Consider the following 16,299-nt stretch of genomic DNA (forward strand, 5'->3'; position numbering starts at 1 on the left):
GTGCCCTCCCGCTCTGTGTGTGGACCACAGTTAGCAGTTAGCTCCCGATACTCATCATCTTCTTTTGAATGTCATCTCAAGGCCAGAAGTGAGGCGGATCAGCCGTCCAGCTCCCGAAGCTGCCCAAAGAAAACCATTCTTCTCCCCTCCTCCGCTTCCTCGTTCTCTCTCCGCTCAGAGGTGACGCACAGTCTGGTCATTGTGTTTTGTTTTCTCGTGTCTGTCCCCTATCCCATTACCCCCCTCCTCACTAAAAGCACGTATGATGGATGTCGGTTTCGACCTCTGTAGTGTAAACTCTAACAAAGCGCTACATTTCCCCAGAGGAAAGCATGGAAAGGTTGCTTGTTTGTTTCCCCGGGGAGTGTGTTTCTGTGAGAGGAGCTGCTCGTTTTCATGCAGATGGGGATGTTGAGGGATGTAAACTCGCAGGAGTTGGGTAAAGGCAGATTGCACGTGCTGTCGATCGGCTTGTTTTGATCTTGTTGCCTTGGTTTTGTTGAGAAACCTCAGGTCTGATTCCTGGAATCATTGTCTTCAAACACATCCGGGAAGCTGCGTGTGTCGGTTGCTCATTTTTGTTAAGGGCTTCCTCCAGGATCCAGAAGAGCCTGGAAATGAATTGCTGCTAAAATGTGGCTGCATGGAAGTGCTTGGCGTGTTGGTGCTGCGTGATGTTCTGGTTTTAGCAACAAATGCTGCACAAGACGTTTCATATTATGTCTGAACGACAAACATTAAACGCTTCTCATTTCTCTCATCAACAAGTAACGTAGGTCTGTCTGATATGATCAAACATGCGTTGCATAACCTTAAACATAAAGAATCCTGACCATTGGCATGTAAGGCCAGTGTCCTAGAAACTTTGTGGTTGCGAGTGAAGTTGCGTCGGGAAATCGCCGTGCATCCCATAACACCCGCGCCCGTGGTGTGTTCGGTGTAGCAGTTGTTGATGGAAAATTTCCGCGGCCCTAATGAAGGTTGTGGTGAAATCTTAGTGGAGCTTTACCCAGCAGGAGTGGATCCCGCTGCCCCTGAGTGACCCGGAACCCATTCACATACCCAGCATACAGGAGAGGGCCGAGTGCCTCATCTCCAGGTTTAAGGGCAAAAGCGACCGACCACCAAAGGTGATCCTTATGCATGGGCTCGTCTGTTGTTTCCTTTTACTGAAGCTACACGTCCTCTAAAGGTTAACTTCCTCTTTCAATATGTCCTTTTTTTCCCCTCTCTGGAGCCTAAGAAAAAGCCATCCCGATTCTTTATAGAGCAGTGGAAATCGTCCTGCGGCCCGACTGAAGGTCCAGGTTCAAAGCCGTCCTCTCACAATTTTCCCAAAAAGGTCAGGGAGCTGAGAACTGATCCCCACCCCGCTGAAAACAATGACTGACATAATATCCTTGGACTTCACCACAATTACTTGTTCTGGGATAAAGGAGAGACCACAGCTTCCTCTATTTACTTTCCATTTTTGACAGAATCATTTGTTTTTCCTGCAGGAGGGTGCTCGGCCTCTGCTGTCTGACAGTCATGCGCCCTTATATGTGCTTAGTATTCAGGAGAGGGCAGAGCAACTTGCCTCTCAGTTTGAGGGCAAGCCGGTGGGTCTTCAGGTGAAATTTCCATTATCTTTTGCATTTTTGGAGAGCTCGCCATGCTGATCAAGAAAAAAATGTAATTAACAAAGTCATTTTTGGTTGCTCACGGGTTACTTCTATTTCTTGTACAAAATAGTATAATATTGAAACTGAATCAAAGTTTCAAAGAAGTTAAATCTTTGAAACTATCATTGTAAAAAAAAAAAAGATCATGCATTCTAAAACTTGTGCATCCGTTTGTGCCTAGATACAAACAAAACACAGCAGTAAGGATTAAATTTCTTATATGTTGAGGTTGAGTTTAAAATATCAGATCCAAAAATCAGTTTATATTAAATGAGGAAAATGGATCTAGCGTGTCATTATTAGCTGTTATGTTAACCCACGGGGAAGCTGAACCAGCACTTTAATGACCTCTTAATGTTTAATAGTTTGTTTCAGGAAGCTGTGGTGCATTTAGCAATGTTATAATGACTTTTATTTCTCCCCTTCATGTGGTTAAGCCTAAGAAAAATCCTTCACGCTATTTTATGGAACAGTGGCTCCAGGCCCAGCCTAGCCCCGATTCTTCACCTCAATCCTCTGACTCTTTGCGACAGGTAGTCGTCGGAATGAGGCGTGTTGTTTATGCTAACCCAAAGATGTGTCGTCCTTCACCGCAAGTGCAACCTAATCTCACCTGATGCTTGCTTCAAACGCGCGGCTGCGTGCTGGGCTGTGGCAATTTCGCGGCCTGTGTGATTATTTATTTCCTTTCTTTAACCTGTCTGCTGACATATCATATCTACCCTCTGCTGTTTGCACTTGGCTCATTTTCCCCACAGTTGTTTTGGATCAGAGAGATGTTTTGGCAGCAAGAATCTCGCGTAGTGGGTTCCGGCTGTATTGCAGCGAGTGTGAATGTGTGTGCATGTGGAAATGCACACAAGCTAGACTGGCTGTGTGGGAAGTACTCATCAGTGACGGCGGCGTCGACATCGGTCTGCTGTCAACATTAAGAAAACTCGGTTCTCCCGAGGGCAGTTTTTGTTGTATTAACTCTGAGTGCTATTTTCAGTTTGATCCAAACACCCTACCACCACCACCAACACCTCCTACCTTTGTTTTTTCACGTTGTCCCTCTCTTTCAGCCTTTGTTTTCTAACGTTTTGCCTCCTGTCTTTTCTCCCAACGGTGTTGGTAGCATTGTGTGAGGATGTACACAGGTGGAGTCAGCTCATTGACTCAGCAGATAACCCATCAGCTTAAGTCTCTGGAAAGTCCTAAGCCCCTCCTCGAAAAGAAGGACCGGGTAAGCACTCCGCCTGGTCGGTGAAAGGCCTGTGGTGAGGCGACCGACAGCGGCTGCCATAGATTTGTGTCCTTGCATATTTTAGAGTGGGATAGAGGAGTTAGCTTCCTCTTTAGCTGCTGCGTTCGTAGATGTCAGTTCTGAACAGAACCGTTACCCCTCAGTCATCTGTAGGGTGAGCTGCCCCGCCTCTCCTCCCCACCCTTGTTTTTGTTTTTTCAATAAAAAAAACAAAACACGTATTCCAATCCTTCTCCCACAGGGCTCCCTCAGAAAAGAGTTCCCCACCAACATCGGCGGCAGCGACGTGTGCTTTTTCTGCCATAAACGCGTGTACGTGATGGAGCGGCTCAGCGCGGAGGGCAAGTTTTTCCACCGCAGCTGCTTCAAATGCGAGTACTGCGGCACCACGCTGCGACTGTCCTCCTACGCTTTTGATGTGGAGGACGGTAAGAATAACGCAAGACCCACAACAGCTGAAAATGATATTTTTTTTTTTTTTTTTATTTTTACATGTTCCCTTTTACTCTCCAGGGAAGTTTTACTGCAAGCCGCACTACTGTTACCGCGTGTCGGGCTACGCTCAGAGGAAACGGCCCGCCCCCTCCCCTCCTCCTGTCGCTGATCAGGTACCATGTGTATTACTTGGAATCCTCTGAGTTTGTCCTTAACTCTTTCCAGTTGGCTAACATGTACCCCTGCGTTGTTCTGTCCCCATTCGCAGGAGAACCAGGTGCCCCAAGCTGGAATGGCGGCAGTGGACGCCCCTGGAAGGGTGACGGTGGCAGAGGCGGCCCCCGCTATCCAGCTCCCAGCCTCAGGTAGCCCATTTAAGTGTCTTGCCCTGGTGGCCGCTCCCCGCCGCCTGGCTGAGAGCGTGGTCGTTCCGCTGCATAGCCTGCGCCGTACACTTTTCTGGACTTGCCACCAGGTGGCACTCAACCCCCTAGACTCTCCCTTCCTGTGCACCTACTGCATCTACCTCCTCTGCTGTTTCACCATCAATGTGCTGCTCAGCCTTGTCTAGCATGATGCCCCCCTCCTTTTCACCTGTATTTAATGCTAACCAATGTCAGCATGGGTCCAGCTGATCTCGTCGACCCAGTTTACCCAGTGTTTGTTTGGTTCTAATTCTCAAAGATGCAGCATTCTGTCTCTCTGGTCTGTGAGGTGGAGCTGGTCCAGAGCTGTGGCAGAAGCCCTCTGGCAGCTTCATTACAGAAACGAATGGTGCATCGCTACTTCCTTTATCTACCCTGGCTTGGATATTAAACAGGGGAGCTGGTCAGAGTCCCATTGAACCAGCTCCACAGGCGGCAATATTCGCTCAGCTCTCTTGCAAACACCATTCTAATTTTATTGTTGGCCGGCCTGCGACGCTGCTCAGACCTGGCCTGCATTACCATTTTAGCCGCCAGTGTTTTAACAAAGAGCCAAGCCTTGTCGTTTTGTGAGCGCGACCCCACGCCAGCCCACCGGTGCTCCTTTTCAGCTCCTCTTCCTCCCATGTGACATGTTTGTTCTTTTGGAGCCTGTGATTGTGTTTTCTCCTGTCTGTGATGAAGTGAGTGTGTCAGTAGTTTTTGTGAGCTTTACCTTTCCCCCCTCCTATCAGAGCAGCTTTAATTTGAATCGTTGCCTGCGTTTGGTTCTCTGCCTGCCACCCCCCCCTCTCCTGTTGTTAGGTTTATTAGCATTGCCAAATTAAAAGCATGGCCTGTTAGCGGTAATTGTAATCAACAAGAGTAGAAAGACTCTTTCACATAGTCGTAGCTGTGGGCCTGTTTATTACATGGAAATAATTACAAGCTACATGGGGACATATATATTGAATGTTAACAAAAGCACTTATTTAGCATTTTAGTCTTTACTAATAGATTTAATGATTATTAAAGAAATTATCAATACATTGCATTTTAAATTTAGCTTTTTTTTTTTACACATGTAGTTTTCCAGAACTCGTTCTTAGCTTCACAAACCTGATTGGAAACGTCAGAAAAGCCGTTTTAGATGCAGATCATGTGGCCTTCCACGCATGTGGATAGAACAATTTTAAGATTCTGCTTCTCAGGATGGGAAAAAGGCAAGGCACCGTCCACTGTAGCCTCCGATGTGACGGCTATTTTAGTGCTGGACTCGCCTGTTTGTGTTATGTGCTGTAGGAATATTAACAAATGCAATAAATTCAGTAGAGATCTTAATTGTGTCTTTGTCCGTTTGTCCTTAAGCGACGCCGGGGGGAAGGCTAGGGGGAGAAGTGTAACAGAGGTCTTCAGTTGGGTGGGGTTTACTTGCTGCATGGTTGCTGTGTTCTCTGGTTCCGTACACCGGAGGGTCACTTTCTTTTAACCTTTTCCTGTTTCTGTCTCCCCGTCTCCGCCTCAAAACCTGTTGTCCGTCCTGATGTCACTGTGCTCGATCTTCCACCTCAGTGCCGGAAGTCAATGGCCTGCAGGAGCCCAGCCTGGCCAAGCGTCTGCGGGGGACGCCGGAGCGCATTGAGCTGGAGAATTACCGTCTGTCCCTGCAGAGGGAGGAAGAGCTGGAGGAGGTGCCTGAGGAGACGCTGGCAGAGCACAACCTCAGCAGCGTGCTGGACAAGGTCACAGACGCCGACCTGGGCTCCAGGTAAGAACTCAGTGCCGACGGTGGAAAAAATGGTGATTCTTTTTGTTGCTCAGGTTCTTCCTCTGTCTAACAGTAGCTCAGAGTCAGACATGGAGGATGAACAAGAGGAGCAGGATCAAGAGGAGGAGGAAGAGGAGGCGGAGCAGCCGCCTGCCAGCCCGTCGGACCTTGGCGGCGTGCCCTGGAAAGAGGCCGTTGAGCTTCATGCCAAACTGAGGGGAAGCCATGGTGCGGAGGGGGAGGCCGGGGCGGACACAGTCAGCGGAGATGGAGAATTAGAGGAAGAGGAGGACGACGAAGAAGAGGAGGAGGAAGACGAAGAGGAAGAAGAGGAGGACTCGAGTGAAGGTATTTTTATGAGGACATTTCTTGCCTTTTCCCCAGTGTGTGTCTCATCTGAACCTTTTTTCAGTCTCTCTTATGTGTAGCATCACTGTCTCAGATCTGTCTGTGATTCTTTCGTCCCTCTCTTCCTCTGTCCATGTGTTGTTCCTTTTTATTTTTATTGGGGCATCTGTCTTCCCCTGCTGGCAGAGGGGGACTACTGCCCCTGGGATAGGGAGCTCCAGTCAGGCCTTTGGCTGGAGAAGCACCTCACAGATGAAGAGGATATTGGTACTTTTAAAGGTAGCTGCAGTGCCTGTGGATGCCTTTGCAGTTACTTTGGGCGTGATATATAATCCCTTTTTCACAAGGGTTTTTATTTATTCATGTGGTTTTTCCTCCCCGTGCTCTAAGTTTGCGATCAGGATTTTTCTTTTGCGTCTCATCCCATATTAACCTGCTCTTTTACAACTTTTTGTTCTATATGGCTTCAGCACACTAACCTGATAGGTATTAGATGTTTTTGCTGCAGTTATGGCTTTGAGTTAAGTGGTAGAATAAGTCTTTTTAAGCTTTGGATCTCTGAGGCTCACTTTATAGTTTTTACAGCCTCATGCATGCGTCCTTTCTTGCCCCTCAGATGTGAGTTTTGATTTTCCAGCACTGCTGTTTTCTAATTGGCTCTCTTGATTTTCTCTTTCATGTTTGTCCCATCCATCCTCTCTTTTTCTCTGCGCTCTCTTTCATACATTTCCATTCCTCAACCAAAAAACCCCACACGCTACAACCACCATTTAGCCAAGAACCTTCGAGTCCAGCAGCTATTGCAGCCTTTGGATCCCCTGGCTGATCCAGTTGTGGCAAGAACACATCTGGACTCCGAGGGTGGTCTGGCGGCCTCAGCCTCCCAACTCTCCCACCCCTCTGAGCACACACTACCCTCCTCCACAGGTAACCCACCCAGTAGGGGGTGAACACCTGGGACATGCTGATCGGGATAATGGATCAGGGTGTCTGTCATTTCCTTGTTGTGGCTGGCTGCTGATCTGTTCTGTGTCCATGATGGGATGAGCCCCCTCCACCCACTAAAATCGTTTTTGTCTTCATCTTATACATTTTGTACACTTTTTCTGCCATGTCGCTCTTCATTTCCTTTTCAGAATGTTTAATTTTGTGTTCCATCACTTCCAATTGACATTTATGGTTCTGCACCACGTAACTTCCTCATCACCTCTCTTTGATTTTGTTCAGCTTTTGTCTCCTTTTTCATGTCCCTTCCCATGTGTCTCATTTAATTTGTTGTTGTTTTCCCCCGCCACCCACCCCTCATTCTGCATCCTGTGGTTTGAACGTAGCCCCCGCCCACACATCCGCCCATCATGAAGCCGTGCGAGTCTGGTTGGAGTCCGTGTCTGGAGGTAGCGCAGACTTAAAAGGGATCTCCGCATCCCACCTTAGTATCAGTCCGCTGGGGCTTTTCCTGCAGCATGCACAAACGCACAACTGTGCACTCACAAGCATGCTCGCTGCACGGCTGCCACACTCCGAGTGTTCACATCAACGCTTTGGTCTCAGGTTTTAACTTCTTCTCAGGCGTTTAATCTGAATCCGTCGCTGATTCTGCACTTCTGGTTGACCTACTGGGGCTATTTTGAGCAAACTGGAATAAATGAAATGGGAATTCTTTACATAAGCAGCCTTTGCCTTCCAAGCTAAATGCTTAGACAACGCCACAATATTTTATTTATTTGCCAGCAAAGCGTGACCAGTTTATCAGGAGTGAATTAACAAGTTGGCTCTATAATGACACCTGCTTGTCATTATACTATATATATATATATATATATATATATATATATATATATATATATATATATATATTTCTTTTTGCACTAATTCGCTTGTGTGCTCAGCTTTTGATTTACTTTTATTTACAGACCATTCTGCACAGAAGACTCCCACTGAGTTAAACGATTTGAATGCTTTTTTTCGCTGTTGGACATTTTCCCATAACTTAACCGTGTATATTTATTTATTTTTAACATTCTGGTCATTTTGTTTCACACAGTCAAACGCTTTCCTGGTAAACATCTCTGAGATGAATGATGTGGAAGGTTGATTTTATTTTCTGACTAAAACTGTGTCTTTTGTCACTAGAGCTCTGTGAGGAAGAGGAAGCTGAAGCAGACAGTCAAGATATGGAACCTGGTACAGAGATGGATCAAGGTGAGCTGTCAGTAACATATGGAGGTTGAATTTATCTTTTGATTAGGTGGTATTAGAGTCTGGTTATTATCTTTCAATTCCAGAAGACATCCCTTCAGATGCTGAGGCAGAGGCACGTTTGCATCAGTCGGAATGTGCGGACGGGCATCCAGAGGAAGACGGGACTTCGGAAAGTCTGAGAATGTCTTCCAGTGTCGGTATGTGTCCTGATACTTCCTCTGCAACAGTTTAAAGTGGGAGGTGGAAGTTCCCAGAAGACTTCTGATAATTTCCTTTAGGTCTCTGCCAGTGAAAGTGCTAATTTTTCATTCATTTGTAAAAATGTGAGGTGTGATTAAATTATAATAGTTTTGGTTTATCATCCAGAACAAAAGAAATTATTTAAATACGGTCTGAAGCCCTACTTTTATTCTATAAAGTCTCCTCAAACAGTTATTTATTTATTTTTTTAAATTCAGAAGCGTCAATCACCGGTCCGATGCCTAAAGAAGATGTTCACTCACCGGCCAAAGCCCCTGAGCTGGGAACACAGGTCAATTGCAGCCAGTCTCAGTAAAATCCTTATAGAGACTCCATGTTACTTCACCTAATTCTGTGTCCTCTTTCTGTACAGATGCCCTTGCTGAAGCCTCCTGGGGGCCGTTTCTTCCCAGAACCGTTCCTTCCTGACGAAGCCACGGCAGAAAGGATGACTCCTTCACCTTCGCGGGTTATCAAGAGCCCACTTAACCTGTCACCTGTTCCCGCACGCGATCCCTCTCCGGCCTGTTCCCCTACATTCCCTGTCGCCGTGCCTTCTACTCCCCCTGTCAGCATTCCCACTTCTCTGAGTTTGAGTCTGACTGCCAAATCTCCAGTCGAACGCGTTGCAGACTCTCCAAACCTGTCCCCCGTCAAGTCGCCCTTGAACTCCCCGATTCGCTCCCAGCCCACATCCCTACTAGAGTCTTGCACATCCAAGACTCCTGTCTACCCTCAGCGCTCCATTTGCCCCCTCACCGGGAACCCCCTCTCACCAATCTGCTCCCAATCTCTGCCCTGTCAGGAGCCATCGTCACCCCTCACATCTGATTCTCCTGTCAGAACACAGCCAGTCCCCGGGCTGACCTCCACTCCTATGAACAAAGCCGAGGACAGGAAGCAACCTGACGATTCCTCGGTGGAAGAAACACCCTCCAAAAAGACGGATATTATTGAGGAGTTCTGGTTAAAGAGTGCTGAGATCAGGAAGAGCCTCGGCCTGACTCCTTTAGACCGCAGCAGTAAGATCCTGGAGAAGAGTGTCATTAAGGACCCTGCCCCTGTCAAGACCCAATCTCCAGAGGTGTCTAAGGAGCAGAAGTCGGTTTTAACCGGCCACGCCGTCATTCACAGGCTCAACATCACCCTTGAGGGTCAGGTCATTACCCCCCTCGTCCCCGCCGAACCCAAGAGCAACTCCTCGGACAAAAAGTACCTCAGCAGCAGCTCTGGTCTGGGGCTGAATGGGAGCTCGATGGCGAGCCAGACCGCAAACAGCGAAGGCTACAACACATCTGACTCCGCCATGCTCACCCCGCCCTCCAGCCCGCCGCCGCCCGTGCCTGCCAATCAGTCTCCAGCTGTGCTCAGGCAGAAGAAGCATCTGGTGACCTGGAGTAATGGAGCAGAGAAGACTCCCTCTGAGCTTGCCAAAGAGCCGGCTGACAGGAAACTGTCCCCTCCGCCAATCAAGAGCCCAGTTTCTGCACCCCAGAGGGTCTCCACGCCTCAGGCCGATAAAGAAGCGGCTCCAGTGGTGGTCGTCATGAGGGAAAAGAAGAAAAAGCCACGGCCATCGGAAGTGAGGAAATCCTTTGTGGAGACGGTGGAGGAGATTCCGTTTGCTGACGACGTGGAGGAAAGCTGCGACGAAAGAATGCCCGACACGAGCATGAACAAGTACTACACCCCGCCGACGAGCAAGCCCAGCCGACCTCCACTGCATCTGGCCCTGGCGATGGAGAACGGTAAGCCCAATATTCCTGTCAGCCCAACCTCAAAGACCCAGACGGCGATTCAGTTCTCCCCGGAGGCCAGAGAGATCGCCGAGGAGAGGATCAAAGCCAGAGAACAGTCTGTCAAGAGTCAAGCCCTGAAGGACGCCATGGCCAAGCAGCTGAACAAAATGAGGGAAGCCGACACGGACAAAGGCGTCTCCCCGAAGGTGGCGTGGAACGTCATGCCAAATCCCTCCGGCAAAAGCAAAAACTCCGCCGGACCTCAGAAGACGTCGACCACAAAAGGTGTTGATTCAAAGAAGGCGGAGACTTTGCCCGAGCGCTTCTTCAGCAGCAATAAGAGCCTGGACAGCTCCGTGGCCTCGTCAGACGGTTCTACCACCAGCAAGAGCAAGAAGAGGAGCTCGCTCTTCTCCCCGCGCAAAAACAAGAAGGAGAAGAAGGCCAAGAACGACAGCAGCAGGCTGTCCGGCGCCGAGGAGACGCCGCCTAAACACAAGTCGCTGTGGAAGGCGGTCTTCTCTGGGTACAAGAAGGACAAGAAGAAGAAGGACGAGAAATCGTGTCCCAGCACACCGTCCTCCAGCTCCACCACTCAGGATTCTGGGAAGAAAAAGATCTCGCCTCCCGGGAGGTCATCAGGTGAGAGGGGAGGAGGCTCTGAGCTCTGAGGGGTGGGTCTCCAGACATTGTTCTGTAACCTCTGCTAATGCTTTGCTTCCAGATTTGAAGGCCAGCCAGAACCTGAGCTTCTCCGAGGACTCGGATCTGTCCTTTGACGACGTTCTGGAGAAGTCCTCCCAGAAGTCGAAGCCGTCTGTGAGTAACAGTCTGTTCTGACAAATCGCGCCTCTGTTCTGGCTCATTTCCATACAAACATCTCGCCAACCTGAAAATACAGTCGAACCCCTGCGGGCCTGTTTTACTCTTTCCACATCAGACTGATATTTGCCGACAGGCTCGGTCAGGCCTCGGTGTGTCCTCACAGCATCCCATGTTCACATTTCTTCTTCCCTCTATTATTTTTGTCTCTTGTTTTTTTTCTAATAACGCCTCCCACCCAGCGACACACGGACATCTTTGACCTGGTATCAGGGATGCAGCAGGAGGCAATAAAGGAGGAGAAACTGGTCAGAGAGACAAGGAGGGAGTTGAAGGAGAAAAAGTTTGCAAAAGAGAGGCAGAAACGGAGAGAGTGGGAGAAGCGGGTTGAGCGGGGGAAGGACGATGAGGTATCGCGCAGAAGAGGCTGAAATACTTTGAATTTCACAACCTGAGATATTAAGAAAATTTTAAGGAATCTAAATGTTTTAGTGACCCTTTATTGTCCCTTGAATGTCCACAAGACGTGGTTCAGATTCCCAAGTGCGAACTGCTAAACTAGCAAAGTCCTCAACAGCCTGATTGGCATTATAATGCAGAGGAATATCCTGGAATTCTGCTCACATTTCTTCACACACAAGGTCTTTAATTCGACCCCATTTGCATTCTGTGTTGGACTGAACTTCAAACTTATTTTCTCCTCTGCTGCTCTTCGCGTGCATGCTTTTAGACAGAAATGGTTTAATCGGAGGCATGAGTTCATTATCCACCACCAACCCATTGAAGAAGCGAAAACATTCTCCCATTATTATCATCTTTCTATATTTTTGCAATTTTTTTTAACCTACATTGTTGTTTTTATAGTTTTTAGGGATTATGTGGCAAAGTTATACATTGTTGGCACCAATTCCTGCAGAAATGAATAGCTTTTTCCACCATGTGGCATGATTAATCTTGTAGAAGGATTTTATAAAAAGCTAACACTTTGAAAGACGGGTATTTGAAATGCTCAAAATAAATGTTTTAATATTAAAAATGCAGTTTTATTTCAAAACAGAGCAGTTTATTCGATCTTACTTTTAGTGCTGTCTAAAATAATAAAAAAAAACATGGGCCAGGAAATGGATAATTGCCTCGAGGTGAGCCTTTAGAGGGTTGTGATTATTGTTGTGGAGCCACTCCAGTGTTAGTGTTCCCTGGATGTCTCTTACTCTTCATGAGGTCTCAGAGATCACTGAAGATCAGTGTTCCCCCCGTGTGAGCTGTAAGATTTTTTTCTGTGTTTAATTTAGAAAAACCTGCATTCCATTATTGTTTTTGTGTTGTGAAACTAATTTGTGATTAACATGACGATGAAATTGGTCATTTTCTTTGTTGTATTTTGTCCGTTTTAACTTGTTCATTAACCCATTTAATCATATCATCTATATATCTGTCTCCTCCATTTTTGTCCGGTCTACTCCAAGTCTGTGTATGTCCCTCACGCACTGGCGTTCAAGAGATCGTACGCCACAAAGGTAGTATGTCATCTGATGCCACTGACAACCCCCCATCCCCCCCGCTTAAACCACGCATGCGTCTGTAATAACACCGTGCATATCTGTACTAACGTCCTCTTTTTGATAGTTGGAGCACAGCGACCTCTCCCTTGTTGCTGATTCTTAACAAAAAACCTTGTCTTTCCAAGAAATCTCCTAGCATTAGTGACTTTTCTCTGCAGTTTCTGTGGTATTAACTATCCCATCTGTCACCGACACCATCTGCCCTCCAGTCTGGAACCTTCCTTCAGGACTATTCTGTCTTTCCTCTGATTTATGCTAGCTCTTTATGTCCTCACCAGTAAGCTATTAGCAGAAACGTCCCTGCTTCTTCACACCATGTTGTTTTTGTGTACTGTCATAATGAGACGAAGGTGTGAGAGCAGCTATAAAACTGATTTATGTGTCATGTTGTGTTCCGAGATGTTACGCACGTGTAGGTTTAGAGCCACATGCAGCCATTTAGCATTACAATAAACAATGATGTGCTAGTTAAGGTTCCCCGTCACCTTCTACAGGGGGTTAATCAGGTCCCTCTTTTTCTGTTTAGTTTTAAATTAAGGGCCTGGGCCCCACATGTTAGCAGGTTGGGAATGAAGCATCGTGGTTGACTCATGGTTTTGTGTTCTGTGCCAGAAAACCTACACAGAAGAAGAGCTGGATGCCAAGCTGACCCGAAGAGTCCAGAGAGCCATCCGACGGCAAGCCAAGCAGGAGGAGCTGAAGAGGCTGCATAGAGCTCAGGTTAGTGGAGGGAGCTTCATACCGAATAAGCTTGTTGGAGGAATTTAGAGACACCCAGATTACCCAGGCTTTCTTCATGTGCTCAGCACTTTGTGCATTCTAGGTCTCTCCTAAAGTCTGAAATGTTAGCCTGCTAATATGCTAAGCTATAACAGTGACCTGTGAAAAACACATTGGATGTACAGTGATCCCTCGTTATCGCGGGAGTTACGTTCCAAAAGTAACACGCGAAAAGTGAAATCCGCGAAGTAGCAACAGCTTATTTTTTTTAATTATTTTACAATGCAATACTGAACAGTAGAATGAAACCAAACATCAAAACCTGTTTTAAAGACCAAACTTTGTTTAAAACAATCATTTTAATATAGTAATATGTACAAGATTGGAAACATTGTCACTCGCGTATTTCACAGTCCCAGCTGTGCTCTTCGTTCTGACTCCGCTCCGCTGGAGCGTCTGTTTCTACTGAAGGCGCAGGAGTCTTTCTCCGAGAGAAGAACATTGTTATAGGCAGTTGTTGGCGCTCTTCTTTTTCTGGGCAAGAAGATTTTTATAAACGGATATGCCACTTCAATTATATTTGAGAACTGCAATGAACGACTCATCAAAGGGTCCCATTCTTGTGCCGTGCGCTGAAGTTCAGTGGCCATTCTCACCATGGTTGCTAAGACCAAATGCAAACGTAAAGTTGGCAGAATGTACAGAAACGAAAACTGTTGACAAGTGAAAAATCAATACAGTACAGCGTCAATATTTTATTTCTAGACAACAGTAAAGCCCCTGAGCCAATCAGGATTCAGAGGCACTGTAAAAAAAAATAAAAAAATCCGCGAAGCCGCGAAAGATGAACCGCGATATAGCGAGGGATCACTGTATCTCAAACTGGATGTTTATCGTTGGGTTGCTGGCACTGTTCTGTTTTCAACACCCACTTAAAAATGTTTTTTTAATTATTACTCATTTATAGAGTCAGCAGTTTTGTTTATGTCTGCAGTATTAGGGGCATGTCTTTTTTCCCAGAAATGTCCAGCTGTCCCATCTTTATTTTGAATATTCTATATTTATAGCAGCCAAATAATGGTCGATTTGAATATTATTGTCTTCCACGACACGCTCACTGTCTTCGTTGCCAGTGAGATTCGGCTGTTTGCACCGTGACTGCTCCGAATCCTCCTCCTTTATTTGACAAAACACACAACCACTTAATTCTCCTTTTTCCATCTGTTTGTTCACTGGCTTGTGACTCAGCTGTTGCAGTGTGTTCAAACATTTCCTTTTTTGTAACTGCGCTGAGTTGTTGACAGCCAGGGTCCGTCCTGGTCCATCTGTGGTCAGCTAGCCTGACGTGTTGACTTCCCGGTGATACTGTGGAGGAGGGAGGAGGCTGAGGTCTGCTCACACGCTTGCTGCCAAATCATTTACGCTGGACCATTAATTAAACATCCGGATTGATTATTGGAGTGAAACACTCCCGACCCGGCTGGTCACTGCTGCGGCCCTTAATAGATCGCATCCAGGAGAGTTAATAATAATCCTCAATTGATGAAATGATGCTGAGAAGAAGAAGAAAGTCATTGTCTTCTAGCAAGAAGGTCCTGGGTTTGATTCCAACTCAGCCTTTTGTATGTATAGTGTTTGCATGTTGTCCAGGTTCTCCAGTTTGCACCCACAGAATAAAGCATTCCCTGTGAAGTGGAGTGAGTCTGTGTATAGTGTGTGTGTCCTGTGATGGACCCGTGACCTTCTGCCTCTCATCCATTGAATGCTGGGATAGACTCCAGCGCACCCTGATTAGATCTGACCCTGACGAGACACCAGTGCTGGTTATGCGTCGTGTTTGAACACACCTATGCCCCGCTCTTCCAGATCATCCAGAGGCAGTTGGAGCAGGTGGAGGAGAAGCAGAGGCAGCTGGAGGAGAGGGGAGTAGCTGTGGAGAAAGCGCTGAGAGGAGAAGCAGGTAACGTCCTCTCAAACATTTACCATCATTATTGATTGTTTTCTTTAAATAAACATGTCCTGATGTTGGATTTCAGTTTCAGAAACTCTAACTTTTGGAGTGCAATACATGATTTCTTCTTCCCGACAGCTCTTTGAGAGCATGCCTTCTCTCTCTCTCTCTCTCTCTCTCTGCGACCTCGGCTTTTCTGCACCTTATGATGTCGCTGTAATACTGATTGTTAAAAAAAAAAAAAAAGACACTAGTCGCCAAAGCTGGAGTTGCTTTACCTGTGAAAATCATCCCCTCTTTGCAGTTGAATGTGTGTGCACAAGGTCACAGTTGTTTCTCTGAAATACTTCTGACAGGCATCAATCACACAGGAGGTTCTGTTAGTCAAGTTCTTTATACCAACCCCCCCTCGCCCCCAACAGTTGTATGTTATGTCAGTTGTTTGCACATGACTTAACTTATTTACTACTTTACTCTCTTAAAGGGGTGAATAAAGGTACTTATACTTTACCCAAACAGCACAAAAGAAGATCAGGTATTAAATCTTAGTCTTCTCTTTCCTGTTTTACCAACATGTGACACGTCAGGCTCCATATGTGCTCACACACGCTGCAACCGTTCTCCCATCTCAGAACGTGCTGGTCTCTGTTCGTCCACATCACGTCTACCATCCTCACTCTGAGATGCATGTGACCAGGAGAATGTGCCCCTCATTTCTGGATGTTTTTTTTTTTATTTTTTTATTTTTTTAATTTTCTGGTTTTTTTCTCATGTCCTTCACCGGTCTCACTGAGTTTTCGTACTCCGAGTCACACCTTGTTATAAGGGAGGGGGACATCAGAACATGGCGAATCAAATCTGGATCGCTCCGCAGTTTGTCAGCGTCCTCATTAAAATATTGTGAGCCGCGGCTGAGTGACACGGATATTTAATCTGAGGCAGTCGGTATCAGAACTCGCTTCTCTGTCAAAGCTGTCCGACTTCACACTCGGGAACCGTTGGTCATTAAATCCCACAGTTATCCCAATCAAAAACCGTCACGTCATCAGTGTGTTGATGACGGACAAATTGCATTTAGGAAGGAAAATAAATGAATGAAATTAGATGCTGTTGCATTAGGCAGCTTGGTGAGTACCGATGCCCTCTTTGTCGCTGCTGTGTGTGTGTGTGTGTGTGTGTGTGGGTCTTTCTGTCTGTC

At 46.7% G+C, this 16,299-nt stretch overlaps 1 protein-coding gene across 1 annotated transcript in view; it reads left to right on the forward strand.

Annotated features, from left to right (window-relative positions):
• Positions 1-16,299, forward strand: part of mical3a (microtubule associated monooxygenase, calponin and LIM domain containing 3a) — a 65,596-nt gene that overhangs the window by 40,631 nt on the left and 8,666 nt on the right. The window contains exons 21-44 of the mRNA XM_057052223.1: positions 82-180; positions 1,017-1,130; positions 1,238-1,342; positions 1,500-1,613; positions 2,102-2,197; positions 2,782-2,889; positions 3,152-3,338; positions 3,424-3,518; positions 3,614-3,705; positions 5,317-5,517; positions 5,591-5,865; positions 6,052-6,144; positions 6,640-6,792; positions 7,197-7,259; positions 7,999-8,067; positions 8,151-8,264; positions 8,526-8,599; positions 8,681-10,688; positions 10,771-10,865; positions 11,111-11,278; positions 12,335-12,385; positions 13,043-13,150; positions 15,017-15,110; positions 15,586-15,636. Of these exons, the coding sequence (XP_056908203.1) occupies positions 82-180; positions 1,017-1,130; positions 1,238-1,342; positions 1,500-1,613; positions 2,102-2,197; positions 2,782-2,889; positions 3,152-3,338; positions 3,424-3,518; positions 3,614-3,705; positions 5,317-5,517; positions 5,591-5,865; positions 6,052-6,144; positions 6,640-6,792; positions 7,197-7,259; positions 7,999-8,067; positions 8,151-8,264; positions 8,526-8,599; positions 8,681-10,688; positions 10,771-10,865; positions 11,111-11,278; positions 12,335-12,385; positions 13,043-13,150; positions 15,017-15,110; positions 15,586-15,636 (4,627 nt within the window). The remainder of the gene's footprint in view (positions 1-81; positions 181-1,016; positions 1,131-1,237; positions 1,343-1,499; positions 1,614-2,101; positions 2,198-2,781; positions 2,890-3,151; positions 3,339-3,423; positions 3,519-3,613; positions 3,706-5,316; positions 5,518-5,590; positions 5,866-6,051; positions 6,145-6,639; positions 6,793-7,196; positions 7,260-7,998; positions 8,068-8,150; positions 8,265-8,525; positions 8,600-8,680; positions 10,689-10,770; positions 10,866-11,110; positions 11,279-12,334; positions 12,386-13,042; positions 13,151-15,016; positions 15,111-15,585; positions 15,637-16,299) is intronic.

Source organism: Takifugu flavidus, chromosome 13 (assembly GCF_003711565.1).
Source record: "Takifugu flavidus isolate HTHZ2018 chromosome 13, ASM371156v2, whole genome shotgun sequence".
NCBI lineage: Eukaryota > Metazoa > Chordata > Actinopteri > Tetraodontiformes > Tetraodontidae > Takifugu > Takifugu flavidus.